Source organism: Coloeus monedula (genome assembly GCF_965178545.1).
Source record: "Coloeus monedula genome assembly, chromosome: 14".
Taxonomy (NCBI): domain Eukaryota; kingdom Metazoa; phylum Chordata; class Aves; order Passeriformes; family Corvidae; genus Coloeus; species Coloeus monedula.
Window position 1 is genome coordinate 16,780,729 of NC_138794.1, and position 20,798 is coordinate 16,801,526.

Genomic DNA, 20,798 nt, shown 5'->3' on the forward strand with positions numbered 1-20,798 from the left:
TACTGTCTGAACATGCACCAAGTAGACTAAAGTGACAGCTATTTTCAAGAATGAATTAAGAGGCAGTACACAAACAACTAGCCCTAAATGCCAGAAAACAAGATGTAAGAGCTGCTGAGCTGTAGAAAGCTCTTTTGCAGTACCTTCATACTCCAACCATTGTTTCCATACAGTGTCAGTGACATGAGACAAAGCAACAGCGCATAATGCACATGAGAAGCAACAACACCTTAAATCATAGCACAAATACTTGCATATAAAAATTTATTCTTTTTTTTTTAACATGAACTTGATATACATACAACCTAGACAGCTAATTTATTTATTGTTTGAGCAGAACTTTCCAGAAAACAGGTAATAGCAGAGAATTAAAGGCTGTACCACACTTTTTTCTCATGTAGCAAAGCGGATTAACAGCCATGTGCATACAACACCAATAAAATCACGTGGGCAATGCTCTCTATAAGTTCTGTGTTTGGCAGCTTACTTTTCAAATGTCTTAAGCTTTTTAATTTTGGTGAGCTCATAGGTACAGGTTAAGAGTGCATTTATACAGTACACCAGCCCTTAAGTACAGAGTTTAAAAGTCTGGGCCTGGTTCACTGCATGGATCTGTAGAAAAATAGTGCCATTTTATTTCATCAAGTTTGTATCTACAGCTATTATCTAGCACAAAGTTAAAGTAAGAAACAGAAATTATTCTTTGCAATTGAAGTAAGTTGAAAAGGGCAATTTTTCATGAGTTTTCACAAGGACACTGATTTTCTCGTTTGAGAGCCAAAGACTGACAGCAAAAGCTCTCAGTTCACTGATCACTGAACTCAAATCTGTTTGCTTATATAGTTCTTGACTCAGTTACCTATGGATGTGCCTCGTGCTAAGAATGGGACTTATCTCAAGGAAGTTCATGGGATTACTCACACGAGGCATACACTTTGTGTTTAAATGTCATGTTAAACTGAATGCTAGCAGTCTTCAGGAAGACAAACTGCAACAAAATCTTTGTATCAGAAGTGACTTTTAGCTTAATGAGATGGCATTCTTCCCGCAGAGTAACTATACACTGAAATATGGACAGCTAAGTTCTTAGATTGAAGCTTTTGACATACGATGCTCAACTCAGTGGGCTGTTCCTTCTGGAGAAGTCTTTAAGCCACAGTGATACAACCAAAACCATAACCAGGCACACAACAGGTGAACAATATTTTCCATTTTTAAAGTGCAGATTTTCATTTACAATGTGACAACACTCCAAAGTAAACATTTCCAGACAACAATGGCCTATTTCTTTCATATATACTCATTCTTACATTGCTTCACTGCAGTATTTTCTAATATTACACACTCAGAGATGTAATTATATTAGCTAAACTATGTACAGCTTTTAATTTAAGGAGAATGTTGTCTGAAATAGATTTTTTCATTCATTTCAATCACAAACAGAAGTAACTAATTTTGCAAAACACCAGAACCACGACTACCACCACTGGTCTGTAAACCATAAATTTAGAGTGCAAATAAGATAACCACTTCATTTTAGAATCTCTGACATTAAAAAAGGCAGAAAGTAAAATTTCAGAGTGGGAAAACAGTTTATCAAAAATTGTAATTTTTAAACTGAAATGCACATTTTAGAAATCCATTGTTTCCAAAAGATGCATGTCTTCTAAAACTGAAGTGTTAATGGCTGTTAACTTTGAAAGAAGACTTCAGGTATTTTATCTTTACTTTTTATCCAATGTTTCCATGATGCTACAAATCAATTTTAGGGAGAAAATTGCATACCAAAGGCCAAACCCGACAAATCCTGTCATTATCAAGAAAGCATTTAAGGTATCCTCAACTTCAAGGATGCTCTCTTCACCAGCTTCTGTTGTTTTCTTGTTGTCTGGGCTTCCTGAATGGCACAACAAACCCTCTGTAAAACAACAGAGTGAAAGCAAATAAACAATTAAAGCAGGCAGCAGTTTTCTTCCATAAGATGCTACTAAAGCATGGCTAATTCAACAAACATGGAAACCCACATACACAGGCTGGTTTAAGTCAAATATTTAGCTCCTGATTTGCATGCACAATATTCAACTGATGAACAGAAACAGAAGTCCACAAAAGGTGATTGGGTAGTATTGCACTTGAGAACAGAAAAACCTATTTTTAATGTATTGATACCAGCACGAACATCAGCAAAGGAATGTGCAGTTAGGAAATAAGACCAAAAAAATGTAATTAAACACAAGGACGTATCTTCTAATGTGACCTGTGTGTTTTGTGCAATGCTCCAGCTTTGGCCATGCAACTAAGATACAGACACACTAAAGGCACGTGGTACTGTCTGAACACTGCCTTAATTCCAATTTGGAATTGGAATTGGTTTGGAAGATGTGCTGTAAGAGAAAGCTGAAGGAACATTTTTAGACAAGACACAGTAAAGAACTAAGATCAACTCTTCCAGTATATAAAGTGCCTCAAAATTATAGCAATTTTTTACCTTCCCAGTCTAACCCCTTCTTTTAGAAGGTTCAATCAATTTAATAGCAGCAATTTGGCCCCGATTCTGATTCCATCTGCTGACTTGCCATTTACCGGAGCTACAATTTCAAGCGTGCTTCCAAGACATGGTGGATCTAATTGATTTCACTTTTGGTATCAGGGAGAATACCTCCTCTCTCATCACCTGATACAACACTACAGTAACACACATGGTTTCTTAGGTAAATTTTTCTATTGTTCAAGTACCCTGGAATTTATCCAAATTCATATATCAGATTATGTAAGTTACCTACAAGATCGAACCATCCACAGACCAAAGGCTCACAAAATACTCCAGCCTCCCCAGCACGAACAGGAACAAGCACTTAGAGATAAATGGTAGAAAAACCAGGTGTGGGAAGGGAGGAGGAAGGAATCTAAGTAAGCCTTTTCCTACAAGGTCCACTTACTGGCTTAGTCAGATGATCTTGAAATAATGAGGAGATACATGGAATCCTACAAACTATAGGGAATTTAATACAACCTAGCACTTTAGATATTGGAATTATTTTCCTTTAATGAGCTTTAACATACAAAACCTAAGACTATGTCACTTCAACGTTAAATTATTATTGCATAAACTCTCTTAAATGCTTTGGACTATTTGGTCTCATCATACTCTTGGTTAAACTCATTTTTCAGCATGAAACTATGGTAAATGCTACTCAAGCACAGCAGCCTATTCTCTAACAAGTCTCTGAACATTACCATCTTTTTAACACGCTGAGTTTCAACAATTGTTAACAACATCATAAGAAAAGAAGATTAAAAAAAATATATATATACCCTTGCTGTAGCTTCATCCCAAAGCTGAACTGTCTTTACACATTCATGACCTGTACTGTCCTTTCTTTGGAACATCTTTTGATCCTGCTGCAGAGGGGAACAAAAATGTGCTTCAGATGACTCACAAAACAAGAATGCAGAATCTGTTGCTTAAAGGGCTTGAATGTCAACTTCAGGTTAGATTTCAACATTTCTGTCCAACCCAACTGTCATACTTTCAAGAAACTTCCAGTACATCCTGTCATATACTCCCTTAGTTAGCAGCTAGAATCATAAATAAGTTAAAAGCATGTCTGGACCTCTAGTGAGTGTTAAATAGAAAAAAATTTACATGTTTTTCTTACCAAAACTGTAATTTTTAGAATATTTGCTTCATAGGAGGGATAACGCGTAAATTCTTCAAATAAGTAATCCCACTCTGTTGTTAAATGGCCTAAGATTTCCACTTCTTTCACATATATCACTCTCCTGTTCAAGAAAAAAAAAAAGTTTGCACTCAATTTCTCCCTGGGACTAGAGTTTTTGCTAGAAAAACTAAACAAAATGAAAATACTTGTTTAAGAAGGCAACTTCTATGTGGATTAAAATATCCACTCAGTCACAGTGGACCTGTATTTCCTTAACACATTCTGAGACAATCACTTGGTCTTTAAAAGTCATAGATGATGTAAGATATCACAGTATGAGCAGGCCAAGGGGGGGTCAGGAGAGAAGTGTACATTTATCTAAGTCTGCAAACAAACTATATTATCATTCATGGCCTTGAACAGTGCCTCAAAAAGCTTGTCCGTCTGCAGCCTGAATTCTGAGGTGTGCTGATCATTATTTAAAAAACCACACTGGGAAGCTCCATGGTGTTATTATGGATGAGCCCCTCTCATGCACTCAGCTGAGGTGCAAACTGGTGACCTATAGAATGTGGAAATCGTAATCCTTTTTTGAGTTCTTAAACTCAAGACTGGTAACATCTTGAATTCTAAAACTTGTCTGATGAGTTAAATATTAATTTTCATGCTGGTACAAAGACTTAAGACTTCATTTAAAATATCCTTTCATTAACAAGGTTGTAAATGTGTATTATCAAACCACTAGCTTGACTGCAAACCCTTATCACAAGCTAATTTGAAAAACCAAAACCAAAGTGAAAAACCAGAATATTTCCCTCCAGTATGATGAAAGGGTCACTGATCTCAGAGTAAACTGTCTTCCCAAATTAGTATCCAGCACTGACATCACAACTAAATTACATTTTCCATTAAGGAAACAAAATAAAATACTAAAAAAATCAAGAAGAAAATAGAGATGGAAACTAGGTAGGCAGAAAATAGCAATCAGTTTAGACTTAGCCATAGGTCTAATCCCCAAGTTGAAATCATGTCAAACCCTTAGAAAGCATTCAAAATTTAATACCTGTTGGTGACAATAAGGTTTGCTCTTCTGCCTCTTGGAATTGCACAGTGGTATCGATACACCTCTTTTTCCAACTTTCTGATATGCAGCTTCTGAAACAGAAACAAAAAATAATTTGGGGGCTGTACAAAAAAAGAAAATCAAATGAAATTGGTGTCTTGAATTCAAAAGCCTTCTGAAAAGTTACCTCACTGTTAGTTCTGTAAAGTCACACAGAGGTTCTCACAGAGCTCTCCGTCCTGAAGCTGAGTCACTGAAATGTCTGATCTGTTCCACTCAACGGTGGGACACTGACACTGCTGTATCAGACTAATTCTCCAGCTTTAATTTCTTTCCTGCACCAGTAATTGTTTAATAATGTTCATTGTGCTACACCCCATGCTGCAGTCTTCATTCAAGAGTGAAAACCCTGCAAAGGTCATGTACCCTTATGAGGTTCATGACCCAGACCCTCAGAAAGATACCAAGGTACAAATTCTCAATGCACCTCAAGATCAGGCTTCTGAAGCACTGAGCAGATATGACTTTGCAACACGCAAAATACACAAAGGTGTATGAAAGTGCAAGACAAAATCACTCATCATGTTTTGATTAGACAACTACAACTCAAGTAACAACCTAAAATCTAGAAAAAGTTTTGAAATAAAGCACTGAAGTGCTCCTAGGATTTTTTGGGGCAATTAATCACTGACTTTTTTTTTTTTCAGATTTCCCATTCTGTACATACTCTTTGACTAAACTAAAATGTTTCCTAGAGCATGTCACCAGGATTACAACATTCCATCAACAACACAGACCAGCACAGAAGACAGGCTCACAGTCATCCCCACATCAAGCTCCCAATAACACTGGATTAAAGGCAGCAAGACTTACTGAGTGACACCTGAACGTCTTTGTGGGGAAGGAATGCACATAAAAACATCATGCAGCAAAAGATAAAAGTATGAAATTAATAATATGCTACCAGTGGGAACCCAGCCTCAAAGTGGGTATGAGAATAAATCTGTGTCAACTACTGGTTTTGCTAATATGCAAAAAGTCTTTTAAAAAGACACTTATAAATAGTATTTAATTAGCAAAAATTAGCAAGACAGTTATATAAGCATAAAGTCAATGCACATTAGCTTTGTACCCTCTAGGTCAATACAACCACTTTTTTATGATACAACCTGTTTTAAGGGAAAATGGGCAGCTCCTGTGTAGGAACATGGGAAAAGTAAGGAAGAATGCCTGGGTGCAGAATGCCTGCACTTCAGATCAACCTTTAGCAAGTGCCTGCAAAGGGGCACCCCAAAATTAGTTTGATATTCTTCAGAGCAAAAGTAAGATGACTTTCAGTTCATTTAACAGCTGTTACTGTGGAATTCAGCCTCTATAACAGTAAATTCCTCAAGTTGTTTCTGACAAACTAGTAACAATGAGCTCAAGAGAAAGGACTAAACCTTCAGTATGTTTTCAGTTAGTTCTTGTAAACAGCCATTTCCTTTTGTCTTTCCATAGATGGACCCAGAAAACCAATGAGATGACCATAGAGGCTCCACTTGACTCCACAGCTGTCTGTGATCAACAGGTTTATGCAGTTTGAGTAACCAAAATTGAAAGATCAGCTTACATAAGAATCAATTAAAAGAAGGTTCAACTTTTTTTATATTTGCATTTTATTTTCATATATTCAAAGTTCAACAAATATCTTACAGCATCATCATACATCACAACTGACTCCAAAAAATCCTTTAATCTCAAAAGTTGATGAATATTCAGGAGCTGAAATCAACAGCACAGTGTTTTCCTGGACTTGCTCTCTAGTGGCATCATGTTTTGAAATACATTTTAATCCAGTATTTTTCAGCAACCAAAACCATAGGGTAAACCAACATCTTCTATAAAAAAATATTCCTTTCTTACCATCTTAAAAATTTCTGAAACTGTACAAAGTACATGAAAGGAAAAAAAGACACCAGAAAGACTGCTTATCTCAAAGTGTCTTCAAAACATTAGAAGAAACATGGCAGCATATGACTAAAATGAAAATATGAACTCACATTTATACCTGACCCATAGCTGTTTCAAAAACAAGTAAAAAATTTAAGAAATAGAAAACCCACCACCATGTGAAGACTGTAATTCAAAGGCTGCAATCCATATTCTGGATCCTTTTGTTGAATATGCAGAAATTAGACATGCCACATATTTAAACAGATTTATTCATAAGCATGTTTCTCTATTCAAACTCAAAGCTTTGGAAAGAAAGCCTGTTTCTCATAACTTCAGAAACAATCCCGATAGTATTTTTAGATTTTACATGCAATATGTTACCAAAGTAAGAGTTCCCACTGAGGCCTGTGCCTAAAAGATGCAGTATTTCTCAGAGCTCTTCTCAATACACCTGATAGATTATGTAGAAAGGGGGTTGCACTTGATGTTAATTACTCCATGATCTGCACACTCTTAAAATTCAGATATCTTTATCAAAAGCTGTTATTTTTATGAACATACTAGAGTAACTTTGAAGAAATTAACTCATTCTTATTTTACGTGGAAATGAAAGAACCAGTGCAAATTTACACAGCAGAACAGTGAGTCAACCAGAAATAGAATCTGCAGTTTCCAGCAGAGTCTACGCTCTGCCACACAACACTGTCTCACCACCCTGCCTCAATTATTCATAAGGTGTTCTGCATTCTTTATAAAGCTCCATGCTTTAACTGGGAAATGAAACAAAGTAATGCCACGGGCATTGAATAATGTATGAGTGACATCATGCCAGCCCTGAGGAGCTGGGTGAGCAGCAGCCCCTCACCAGGCACAGTCCCTTCAAGCACACAGCAAAGCCCCGCCACGCCAAAGGCTCCCACCACCTGCTCCAGCAAACCTCAACTCAAACACTCCTCAGACATGATTAAAACTCATGAGAGCTGATTCCTTGGAAAACAATTCTCCTCGAGCTGCCCTACTTGTCCTTTGAGATCTCCAGCTATCCTGTGTGTTTCTATTTAACAAAACACGTCATGTACGCTCAGCCTCGCACCGGGAGCCGAGGCACGGCCCACAGCACGGCAGATCTGACTTCCCTTCGGGTTCTGAACTGACTGAGCACATCCCTACACAGCCCACATACACCGGGTGCAGCACTTCTGCCACAAGGAACTGCATTAACAAGTTTACCCAAGTGAGCTGATCTACTCCACCTGGTACAGTCCTCAGTTTGTACCAAAAACCCCGCTTCCCTGTGGAACAAGTACCTTTTCTTTTAAAACCTACATGTTTACTCCTCCTAAGACAAGCTCTAATGCCTGCATTTCACACACAAGTAATTAAGTGAAACATTTTTCCATCCAATCACTGGATGGTATTGAGACACCTGTTCCTTAAGGTAACTTTACAAGGTTTCCGCTCTGTGAGCCTGTATTTATTTCAAAAGGACATAAGCATTAAATGTAGTTAAAGTAGGTGAGAAGGTGTGGGTTCTGGTTAAACTACTTGTAAGATAGGATCAAAACTGATCCAAAAATAAACAGCACTTAGACCTACTGTGATTAAATTTGCAAATGCACATAGAACTGACTTTCTGACTCACCTTTTTCATTAAATATCCAATTTCATGTAAAGACACTGTCCTGTCTTGCTTCTAATTTACATTAGAAAACAAAGCCTTCCCAACAGTGACCTCTAGCACAAAAATCAAAATCAGTTAATTAAACCTCTCCTGTATTTCATTAAGTGATTCGTTGAAAGAAACAAACTGTATTTAGTGAACTATACAGAGGATTTATTCCTGGTTTGTATCCAGTTCCAATCTACACCATTTAAGAAAAAATACAAATACTAGATGTGGAGGAACTGCATAGTATCAAATTTTCTGTGTTGACTGTGCCACCTTTTCCTTTTTGCTAGATGCAAAAAACATAGTAAAAAAAAACAAAACTCAAGAAGAAAAAATTTGGCCGGCTTAGTATATCACAACTTAATTTCATTTAATCAGCCAAAAAAAATTCACTAAATGTTTTTTTGAACAATTTTAAATTGACCATTAAATTCTAAAAGGCATTACCAGCAAAGATGCTTCTGTTCAACTTTTTTTCCCATATGATAGGTGAAAAATTTGCTCTGACAACAGCTTGTTAAGCTTAGCTTGCTAATTTCTAAGATGCTGTATTAGTAATGAAATTTATGGCATCCCTTAGTTTAGAAATATATATATACACATACTTTTTAAATATATATATATATGTGTGTGTGTGTGTTTATGTGTGTAAATTCCTGTTAACAGCTGAAAGCTTACACGTATTTATGATGAAGAGCAAAGCCCCTGAAGATTCTGTGAATGAAAACCAGAGACAGCTAAGCTGGCTGTATACTTTAACTGAGAAATATTCATAAAGAACCAGTAATAGTAACTTGAAGGCATAGTGGGTCAGCAGATGTGCAGCTGACAGGCCTATGGTATAGTACAGAAACCACAAGCACAGGTTTTCTCAGCATTTATATGAAAATAGTACTTCTAGATCATGAAATTATAAGCATTTTCCCTGAAATTCCACTCAATATCACTATTTTAAATATTGCTCAAGATGTTGCTCTCCCCCTCTGTCCAACGCTCTTAGCTCTAGGAGAACACCAATAAATAAATGAACTCCAGATCTAATCTACTGTGATTCTTTTTTCCAGGTGCCTTCTGTTGCTGCCATTCATAAGGAGCTAAGCATCCCTAGAAAAACAAATATACAGGAAACCCTCCCTGTCTCTCCCATCTGAGTCACTCATCTAATCCTACTGAGGATGATTATTCAAGTTTGTTTTCTTAGACTGGACAACATGAAACACTGTTTTATTCAACTGCTACACAGAAAATATATGGATGAAGGGGAGAAGGATGGTAAATGCAATCATGCCCTTTATCTAAGTACTTAAGGCAAATAAAAAAACCATGACAGAAATAGACAATAAATATGGAAAATGTTTACTCCATTATTCCAGTTCTTGCTGCATGCCAGGAGAGAAGGAGAAAGAAAAGAAATGTTAGAACAGGGAATAAGGATTAAAAGACCATCTACAAGCAAGTAGCAAATATCCAAGTTTTGGTCTTAAAATGTTAATATAGGCAGCTATTTTACTCTAACGTTTTAGCAACAGAATAACCATTTAAAGGTAAGTTTTAAGAACATGAAGTATGAAATACAAACTAACCAGATTCTGACTATCTAGAACTTGAAAACTCATGTTATTCATCTTCCATATGTTAGGCACATCCACATGAGAAAGCAGGCTAAATGTCCACACAGTGCCTGTAGCTATGACAGATTGCTATTATGAATAACATAAGGAAAAACCAAAGAGTGGTAGTTGGAAAATTCATGCAGTTTTTTGAAGTGCTGATACAACCAAACAATTCAAGCTCTATTAATCTTTTTTAAAAGTTGCTTAGTTTGTAAACCAACCTCAGCTTTGTTATAAAACCAAAAAATTTGGAACTATCAAAATGGAGTTTTTGCCACATATTTAAATCTTAATCCTAATAATTCTTAATCCTACTACCTCCTTCCAGAGCATGAGAATTGATTACAGAACATAAAATGGACAAGACCATATAACAGCAATGCTGCAGTTTCCTTTTTGTATTCAGCTTACTCCAAGCACTGGGCCTCCCCTGCTATCCAGGCTTGCCTTATGAAATAGGCTGGGGCAAATTTTACTTCAGATAATGACTGCTGCAGATTGATGGCAACTTAATCCTTTGGGAACCCTGGAGGTTAGAGAATTTTAACGGTGTTTACAATGCAAAACATACCTCAAATAAATCATAGCCCTCAGCTTCCACCCTGTTGTAGGGCCGAATGATGCCATCTTCACGGATGAGGCGTGGGGGACGGAGATGTGACACTTCTTCCGTTGATTCTGCCACCCTACCATAGTGCAAGAGGATTCTGGTAAGCTTCATACAATCCTGAGTTTCATCAATACACCTTTAAGAAGTCACCCTTTCACTTGCCACACATCCCACTTACAAATCCTGCCTATCCTGCACCTGTAAAAACACACTGATAATAATAAATCAAAAGTAGCAGTAGCCAATTAAACAGCTACAGAATAAGCTTGAGAACTTTATTCCCAAATGCAGATAATTTAGTAAGGGTTCTCAAGTTTATTAACACACTATCCAAAGGTCCCTTAAAACACATGGAGCCCCTGATGTGCACTGCTAACCAAATTTCAAACTGGGAAGTTTTACTCTGAAAATTTCAGTGGTCTATTTTTCATAGTAAATTTAACTGACATTTTTCATCAGGGGAAGGAGCAAAAGGAAAAAACTGATTAGTTATTGTCTACTGTTACAGTGCGGATACTGTAACACGCATATATCAAACCAGGAGTCCCGTGGAAAGGAAATATATACGGACAGACAAATTCTTGCTAGATGTTTCAGAGCTGTTTATTTCTCCAGCCGCATGGCCGGGGCTCTGCCGAGGAACTGTTCCAGTCACGGGACCAAGGGTCCTTCTGCCCATGCAGGGAACACAAACCAACCAACGGGAACGAGGCTGAGCAGGGGCAGGGAAACCCCGTGTCTGTGCCCTCAAGGCCCCTCTGCCAGGGCTCCATGGCAGGGGAGGGACCCCAACACCCTACCTGAACTTCAACTCTGCAACATGTTCTCTGAAGCAGCAATTTCCTCATCATCATAAAATACATCTATTACAGGCTACTGGACATTTCTCAACCCCACATATCATCCATCCATTTTGTATTTAACAGATAATCGCGTGGCACTACAGGAGCACTTTACCACCTGGTATCCAGCACGGGGAGTACTTCAAAACCTCCTCTTGGCACTGTACCTTTGAATTCCCTGGAAGGTACTGCTTGCCATATCTACAATGCCTCCTGTTGGGCGGGCTACCACTCCTACAAGCCCCTTTCCAATTCCTTTGAAGAATCCAGCTGCACCTTCTTTTTTAGCCCCTTTAAAAGAAAGGAAACAGAAAAATAAATGTTTTCATGACCTACTTGAAGACATTAACAACAAAATTAAACCATTACTGCTACAGGGGAACTGTTTTGTATTGGACACAGCCCACAGCCATTGATTGCAGAGTCCTATTGTACAAAGAGCTGTCTGGGGAAAGTCACCCACTGCTTCCTGGTGTGCTCAGACACATCACTATTCATTAATACCCTACCAGCCTCTGAAGGGCCCAGAACTGAGATGTCATCAAGATTCTCCTTCTCACACTTTCAGTCTGGACTATAGGCAGGCCATACATCAATTTTTCGTAAGTTAACAGTAATAACAAAATATTCTGAAGACACTAAGATGCACAAATATGATAAAAGTTAACTATTTCTAACTCAAAGTTACATGGGCCTGGTGATACATAACTATGGGTCAGTCAAAGGAGTGTTCAGAAAGCAGCTATGTTCATCCACCAAGGAGACAAGCACTATATATCAAAGTATCACCCAAAAGCTATAAAATGCCACACAGTAACAATTGACTCCCAACATTTACATCACTGTGACTTTAAGATTAGTAAGAGGCATTTTATCCTGGGTATTTTTTATATCTGTCATATTCATGAAGTAACAGGAACAAATACTGACTTCAGGCATAAGACCAAATTTGCTTTTTAAGATTTCTCTGACACTTGGAGTCACAAAAATTTTTTTCAGTTGGTGATTTTTACTTTATTATTTTTACTACCTTTATTCTGGCTTCAGACAACAAATTGAGTACTACAGCAGGCCTAACAAAATACATCTCAGAGACAACCACTTCTTAACTCATACAAAGTTTTAAAAGGTGGTAAAGCCAATAACAGATCTAAAGATACTTGAGGAAATCATCGCGTAAGTTCACATTTGAGTAAGAAACATAAAAATCTTGCTATGCCTTAGCATCATCACACTTAGATTGATATTTATTAACGTTACAAAATAAATTGCAGAGTACTGAGAAACCACTTTAGCTGGGCAGTGCAGCCTTCGTGCTTACCTTCTACTGGTTTAGTGATGATGCCTGTGACACCTCCAACAACACCCTAAAACAAAGATAATTAAGTTAATAATTAATGAGAAACTGGAATGCTGTCAGTCCAGCTAGGCAGCCTGTTGTCTCACATCCTTATTTTAAAACTTTATAATGTAAAGTTCAGTATCAGAAACGCTGTTTAGCTAGGGCTTTTGGCTTTTTTTTTTCTCTTACTCTGTACTTCTAAGAAAACTATAACTGAGGGAAAGACTTGACCTTGCAGTCAATTCTGTCATTCAAGAAAGGATCCAGTTATTTTAATTACCTAACACATTTGTTGAGCATGAGTAACTATTTATTTATTTATACAATTCACAGGAGAAATTGGTGTTATTTCCTGTTCAAGATCCTAACTTCAGTTCCTCAGGCTGACCAGAAACACGACCTCAAACTCTACAGCTGATGCACCACACTGAGTCTCCTCCACACCCACTGCCTGTCGCTTCTGTTTAGTTGATGTACTGACAAAGAAGATACAAAACTTTCTAGCAGGTAGTTTTCAAGCATGGACCCCACGTTGGCACATCAAACACTCATCTCCAAATCCATACCCGTAACAGGCCTTTTCCTCCTTTGGCCAGGCTCTCCCCAAAGTCTTTTGGCTGCCGACCCATTTCCTCTCTCCTTTTCTGCTGAAATTCTTCATCCAGAGTAATGGCAGCCAAGCCTTTGCCAACAGTACCAGTGATCCTGGACACCACCCCTGCTGCCCCACCTGAGGGAACAGGACACAAAGCAAAAGTTACGTGCTTTCACAGCTTAAGAGTAGACAACACACAGGAAGCCAAGAAGTTCATAGCAATTTCCCTTCATATTCAGTTTAGATATGATGAATTTACACGGAGCAATACCACACGTTGTCCATGAGAAGATTCCAGAACCTGGTCTGATACCCATAGAAACAGCAATAGGGAACACCTGCATCACTTCACTACATGTTATATACTACACTGGATGAAAGAGTGCTTTCTCTAATTACTGTTAAGACATAGCTAAAAAAAAAATCTAAGGTCATTGTAAGAGAACATTTCTCAGGCTTCTCCGGACTATTGAAGTTATGCTTTTTATTTATCCAGAGCATGTTACTAATTAAGTTAAATATGCAACGTTTCTCACTTTGGTTGCTCAATCTACAAAAAGACATTTAAATGGACTCAGGTAAATTATGTATGAATGATCTGCATCACAAATACTGACAACAGTATGACAACCTTAAATACTCGTGGTATTTAGAAAAATAGAAAATAACGTGGGAATTTACCAAAAGAAGAACAGTATGACACATACCCACTGTGTGCCCAAGAAGACTTCTAACACCAATTACAAAGCCTTCAGCAAATTCTTCAGGTCCTTGAACAGCACCCTGAAAATGAAGTTTATTATGAATAGCAGAAAACTATGCAATTGATGCATCTGTTTCAAGAAAAGCTAGCAATTCCTTTACACCGATGCATGTAAGGCCATTCGAATAGGTTACTTCTTTGAAGCTCACATTAAAAAATGACTGCTGCCTGCCTGTTCAGGGTGTGGAGTACAGTGACACCAGAACTATAATCCTACCAGTACATGCAATCAGCCTTCTATAAAGACACAGTTAAAAATCACGATTCAAGGAAGTCATACCTGGAACGGCTCATAGAAGAAAGCTTCGACTCCCTCAGACAAACCTCTGATTAAACCAAATGGATTTCCAAGAACATCTAATCCAAGTACAAGAACATACATCTGTTTCAGGAACTAAATGACGAGAGGGAAGAAAAAAGGCAAAAAACAAAAGCAGTGTTACAAGCTGCTGTCACACACATCAGAAACCAAGGCTGGTACATTTTTTAATTTACTACCCAAGTAAGATATTAGAGTACCCAACTAAGTATTTGGTGAAGAAAAATAAAATCTTCTTTAAGCTACATACTCAAAATTTTACACAAAGGCTTGACTAAATAAGCTTACTTGTTCACTATAATGTCTAACAACTCTCATCCTCAGTTGATCCCTCTTGTAGAACTGGTATTTAATTTCAAAGAAAGCAAGTCTGAAAGACAAGTAATTATACATTAGTTAAAGATACCCTTCCTCATTCAAATACTTCTGTGCTTTCCTTCAGATAATCCTGAAGACCTACTGCCTTAAAAAGGATCCCAAACCCCATCTTCCCTCCATTCCTCCCTTTCCCCTAAGGCTGTATAAACTTATACTAGAGTCAGTCAGCAAAGTTTACCATGGATCCAATTATTAAGTGTACAAAAGCTTTAGTCAAAGAATTAAACAAAAAAAACAAACAACCCCAGCCAATTTTATTCGCTTACTTGAAAATAAGATCATCCACGTCTGTTAGAGTAGCTCCAATACTTTTCAACAGCAAATTCAGAGAATGGATGGCTATCATTTCTTCCCCCTTATCTGATGCTTCTCCACCAGAAGCCAGAGACAAACTCAAATGCAACTGTCAAGGCAGAATTAGTAAAGGAAGACAAATCAAGACCAAAGAAAAGCCAAACCAGAGCAGACAGGTTACATGGTGCACATGCAAAAAAATCAGTGGTGAAAGTGGAGGAAAGCTATAATTTCTACTACTGATGATTTTTTTTCCCTTGCTCCAAAAAAACCTAACTGCTTCAAGAGAGACATGACAGTAATCCCATGAAAGTGTATTTTAATACAAGTTATGATACATTACTTGGATACCTTCAGGCCTGTATTTTATCTTGCTTTCAGCATTATTATACCCATTGATTGTTCCCACTTAGTTATGGTTAAAGGTCTATTTGTACTCGTGGGCAACAAAGGAAGTTTTCCAACAAAGTATTAAACTCTAGAGAATGTAAAACCCCCACTAGGGATGTATTTACTGTAATGAACTAATCGGATGTTTGATTAACCAATAACCTCTCTACTGCATACCTTAATTGGAGAAATATGGAAATGTTCAAAGAAGCTGAGCATTGACAGGTCTGTTAGGGAAGACTCCATTAGCTCAGTGTTAAGTGCATCCACATCTTGCTGAATTAATTTAGACTGGTATCATCATTTAAAAAAAAAAAAAAAGAAGTTAATCTCACCCACATATATGTAATACACTTAATCATATTGTATCTAAATATGATTTTATAGATATATAAATAAACAGTAGAGAAAATAATCATAGTCAAATACAGTTAACTACTTAAACAGGAGTGTACTAATGAATCCAAGGGTTAAAGAAAAAAAACAACCAATCCACAACATACACAAAACTTCTGGGTGATTTTTCCATTTTATGTTATATTGATATTCACCTACATTCCTCAATCATTTAAGGTCCCATTCCAGCAAAAATCAGTTTCTCTCATACGTTACCCTTCGTCTTTCAGCTTCTGGGTCTGTAGACGGAGTGAAAAGTTCACTAAGTGCTCCTAAAAATCCTTGATCAATTTTCAGTGCCATTTCCTGGATAAGAACCATGAAGTACCTAAAATGTGAAAAACAGTGTAGACTTTTATAAATTTAACTTAAATATTACATGCTTACCCTACACAAGTGAAGTCTTCCTATGCAATGTCACATATTAAGATTTACAGTCCACAATATCAACTGTCAGTTTATAGTTAGAAGTGCTTACTGGCCAGCTCTGTACAGCAAACAGACACAACTCTGATACTGTAGTACAAGAAGGAAATAATTCTGATTACAAAGGAATGTGCATAACAGTCCCTTCGTCTGGGGACTTCCTTATTTTCTAACAGTAAATTCCTTTTGGAACAATGGTTTTTCACTGGAGACATTTAAAAACTCAATCCAAAGTTAAGAGTTGTTTGGATAGGAGAACAACCTTTTTTCTAAAGTTCCCTTCTAAAATATATTACATCTCTAAAAATCAAATTACAATACACTGTTACACTCACTTGAATTGCAGGACTTGGCTGTATTCATTGAATCTAGTGATGATGCTGATGTCAATGAAGGGTTTTGGCTCTAAAGAGAAAAAAACACTTAAAAATAAGTTGCCAAGCTCCTACTTTCAAGGCTGAATAAATCTGATATTACTATAGGCCTTCTCCTACCTGAATCCAAAGCAATCGACTTGGGAGGAGCTACAGGGTGAAATACAACAGGAAACATTGATCCTGGTAATTGATTATCAACCTAAAAAATTATTGCATAATTACAGGAATATTTTAGTGACATAAAAATCAAACACAATTCCCATTTTAGAAGGCTTGAGAAACTTTTTTGTAAATTGTGCTCAAGAAGAACATCCTACTTATTTGGGTGGAAGGAGGAAAGACCGAAAGGATTACTCTGAAATCATCATGGCATGTTACTCATTTAGTTATAAAAGGTCAGACAGTTGCAAGTACTTCACAAGGGATGCTTAGAGAGGTTCACACCCACAAAGACTCACTTACAAGGTGTGCAGCTGATGGCATACGTTGACTGTATAGTGAAAACTACCTTCAGGCAAAAGTAAAAACTAAATGAAAGATAAAAGGAAAGAGCAAACTTCCCCACCAGCTGGTCAGAAAAAGCACCAGGGTCCTCAGTGAAGGGAGAAAATGGAGATGAAGATGGCAGTGATGATGACTCAACATTATTTCCCTCCAGCACTGAACGCTTCTCACTAGGACCAGCTAAAGTGCTCTACTGGCAAATTTAGCAACACTATTAGTACTGACTGGACTATGCTGATCTGCTGCAAGACTTCCACATTAATTCAGTGTTCATATTACATGTAGGTACATTATTGCATGCTATTTCAGCATATTTCAATGTCTCTTCTCTACTTCCCATTAGTTTTTGTACTAAAAGTCTCTAAACCTCTAGATATACTCTGTAGAATAATGTTACACTTCGGTATAAAAACTATAGTAAACAAATTTTGAAAATGGTTGAGGTCTTTGTTTTAAAACAGCAAAACATAGCTCTTTAGAAATAAACTCTCCATCACAGCACCCTGCTTGACATTAGCCCACAGTTTTTTGGAATTTTTTCCATACTATTGCAAAATCCTGGGATGACATTTGTGCAGTACTTTTCCATCACAGCACCCCTGCTACTCTGATGCAGTGAGTAGAGCACCACATGCATAAGATTTGGAGATACTTCTCCACATAAATGAATAAAATCAAAGCCTTTACATGTCTGTTTAGTTTCTAAACCAGTGGAGGGCTGGTACCTGCAGCCAGTACAACTGAGCCCGTAAGCTTCTTTGGTGCGGTGACTGTTTGAATTCAACCTGAATTCCTGACAGGAAGTTACGGCGGATGCTGCACCTGACTGGGAGACGCATTTCCATTGGAAACTTGCTAAAATTCACCTGCAGATATAAGAAAGCAGAGCTAAGGTACAGTTTAATTTGGGAAACAATAGAATGTTACATTGCTAGTTAACAGACTAGCAAATAAACGCTGTGTTTTTCCTTATTTCATTATCAGATCACAAGGCTACTGAACTTCTCTATCTAATTATCTGCATGGTAAGTAGCAAAAATCACAAGTTAGTCCGATAACTACTGCAATGGTCAAACCTCAAGTATTCAAAGAGCTGAGGGTATATATATGCTTTTCAAATGAAAGGATGATACAAGAAACAAGCCTGACTATGGTACTATAAAATGGCTGTATTGGACTTAGCCATTTGAATACACTGTTTATGCATGGCATACAGGTATGTATAATTAATGTAACAAGCTCAGGTAAGTGGATTCATTTCAAGAGTCCTTCAACACTGCCGACTCCTTTACCGTATCAAGTAATGGGAACTGCACCTCACTAAGAAGATAAAACCAAAATTCCTGCGAAGAATTTAGGGTATATAAAGCAAATATAGGTTCACAACTAACATGCAGACACCAAGCAACCTTTTCTACCACACAAAAGAAAAATCCTTTGAAATTCTTACTTCACAATACAAGTCTGGATAATACCTCAGTACTGCCTCAGTATCACCACAAGACAAAAACATTCCACTGTGTAAAATGTGTAACTATTTAAATAAAAATCTTGCCTCTTGTTTCTGTTTCTTTTCACAGAGCATCTACCTCAGCTTAGCAAAACAGAAACCTGTTTTAACTGTTGCACATGTTCTGCAAACATTTAAACACTGAAACTCAATACATACCTCAGTATTGCTGTCCAGTTTGTGCCAACCAGGACCCTGGAAAGCAGTCTTGGAGAGATACTTTTGATATGCTTGCTCCAATAGGTTTATTTGCTTTTGATTAAATGGTTTCCATTTTTGCCTTGGTTTCCGTTCCCAAACAACATCAGAACTACAAGACAAATAACAAAATTAACAATTTCAGAGTACCTATACCTTTCCTGTGTATGCAAACCATATAAAATATATTTTTTCTAATTTCTCAGGCTCAAAAAACCTATTATGTCTTATTTTAATATAACCTAAAAAAGGAGACAGTTAAATCCTATTGGTTCTAATTCCACAATAGGAGTAAATCAAAACTTAATTTTAATTAAAAAGGTTTCTCTTAATATAACTTGAAACATGTCCCCTTCCACTCTACTATTGAAATTGTAATATGCTATCAAATTTTGATTACTCAAAGGAATATTTACACTTCCATGTGCAGTACCTAGTAATTCCGATATAAGAGATTTCTTTTTTATTTTCATTGTTAACTAGAGAAAGTCCAAGACTATGGATTGACAAGTTTATTTCTTGATCAGGTTGCTCCAGCTCCTCTGCTTGTCGTGCTTTAGAAACCAATGCCACATCATCTGTGAAAAGCAGCACTCGCTGGCGTCCATCCAGGAAAGACACCCAGTGAATTTGAGTATTTGCATTGTAAGGGAACTGGCCACAGTCATCCTGTACGAGGGGAAAAAGAAAGTATACTACATGAGTAAATCCCTGATGTTGCTCTATGTTTATAAGCAAGTTTATAGACACACACAAACCAGAATTCACTATTTTTTTCTGTTTGTTCAGTTCACTGCACCAAGTGCTGACTTGGTTGAACCTTATATCCTAACACTAAAAATGCTGGAGGTTGGGATGTTTTTTTTCCCCCCTTTTGTAAACGAAACATTCCAGCAATATTTGTGGTTTAGAATAATATTGGAAATCATGAGGGGAAAAAAGGCCTTCAGAGCAAAGCAAAAGGCCTGGAGTCTTACGTGATGGCAGAAGAAAGCAATAAATCATATACCATGAAACAGTAAAACCAGACAATTATTAAGATCTGTGCTCTTCTAAAACAGATACTCCTTATTTTTTAATCTGTAAGGCAAAATTGAGATAATTAAAGCCCTTTTCCCAAAAGCCCCAGAGAATCATGGATGTAACCATAATTACATGGTAAGGAAATTGGTTTCAAACTAAAATCATTTTTAAACATGAAAAATTTGACCCAAGAAAGGGCTTATACAGTAAAGCACAGTGTAATTGGTTCTGTCAAGCTTGCTTTCCTGCCCCTTCTTTTAGCTACTAAATTTTTAAAGTTTTGTTAACTCTGTGCTACTCGACGGAAAAACCAAGCCATCTCTGAAGAATTCATTTTAGTGTAAGGTGCAAGTGGGCAGCTAATTAGAGACAAACACACTGGACTTTATTTAATCTAAACATCAAAAATCTTGCTGCTTCACAGTAGCTAAAAAGTCTCCTACAGGATGAGACAGATGCAAAGTTACTAAGGACGCTTTCTCCCAGACAGTTTTAATCTTGGAATAGTCCTAAATTAGTTCAGCATTTACTTGTCCCCTTATGAAATTTACCTTGAGTAGGTCATGTTCACCAAAACTTTGGGAGTAGCCCCAAGACAATTTTCTTGGTTTGGTTGGATCTGTCCAGGCAAAGAGGCAAACTTGCCTTGGTTTCAACTCCATTTCCTCTTGTAATCCACTGCAGGTTAAAAGAAAAGGAGAAAATAACAACATCCACTGGTTAAAGGCACTGACAGAAGTGGTGCAAACAAATCCCAGTGCTAAATACTCCACCCCCTCCAACCTCCAAGGTTGGAGGCATGAAGGGCTTAAACTATTCACCCCAGACAAGTCCAGCTGTAGGTTCATCAGCTCTTGGTGATATCCCCGTGATAGGTATCTTGGTGATA

General features: G+C 37.3%; 1 protein-coding gene across 3 annotated transcripts in view; it reads right to left on the bottom strand.

The window, feature by feature from the left end:
- Positions 1 to 411: 411 nt before the first annotated feature.
- Positions 412 to 20,798, bottom strand: part of VPS13C (vacuolar protein sorting 13 homolog C) — a 72,986-nt gene continuing 52,599 nt past the window's right edge. Inside the window, exons 63-82 of one of the 3 annotated variants that reach the window (XM_082290661.1) lie at positions 20,461 to 20,587; positions 19,320 to 19,555; positions 18,848 to 18,998; positions 17,904 to 18,044; positions 16,792 to 16,873; positions 16,633 to 16,702; positions 16,088 to 16,199; positions 15,653 to 15,766; positions 15,058 to 15,194; positions 14,702 to 14,783; positions 14,375 to 14,488; positions 14,039 to 14,114; positions 13,303 to 13,466; positions 12,716 to 12,761; positions 11,562 to 11,685; positions 10,514 to 10,628; positions 4,726 to 4,817; positions 3,660 to 3,783; positions 3,316 to 3,402; positions 412 to 1,918 (exon numbers count right to left, since the gene is read on the bottom strand). In XM_082290661.1, coding sequence (XP_082146787.1) covers positions 1,829 to 1,918; positions 3,316 to 3,402; positions 3,660 to 3,783; positions 4,726 to 4,817; positions 10,514 to 10,628; positions 11,562 to 11,685; positions 12,716 to 12,761; positions 13,303 to 13,466; positions 14,039 to 14,114; positions 14,375 to 14,488; positions 14,702 to 14,783; positions 15,058 to 15,194; positions 15,653 to 15,766; positions 16,088 to 16,199; positions 16,633 to 16,702; positions 16,792 to 16,873; positions 17,904 to 18,044; positions 18,848 to 18,998; positions 19,320 to 19,555; positions 20,461 to 20,587 — 2,284 coding nt within the window. In that variant the 3' untranslated portion in view covers positions 412 to 1,828. The remainder of the gene's footprint in view (positions 1,919 to 3,315; positions 3,403 to 3,659; positions 3,784 to 4,725; positions 4,818 to 10,513; positions 10,629 to 11,561; positions 11,686 to 12,715; positions 12,762 to 13,302; positions 13,467 to 14,038; positions 14,115 to 14,374; positions 14,489 to 14,701; positions 14,784 to 15,057; positions 15,195 to 15,652; positions 15,767 to 16,087; positions 16,200 to 16,632; positions 16,703 to 16,791; positions 16,874 to 17,903; positions 18,045 to 18,847; positions 18,999 to 19,319; positions 19,556 to 20,460; positions 20,588 to 20,798) is intronic. The other 2 variants (XM_082290659.1, XM_082290660.1) reach the window with 2 other exon arrangements.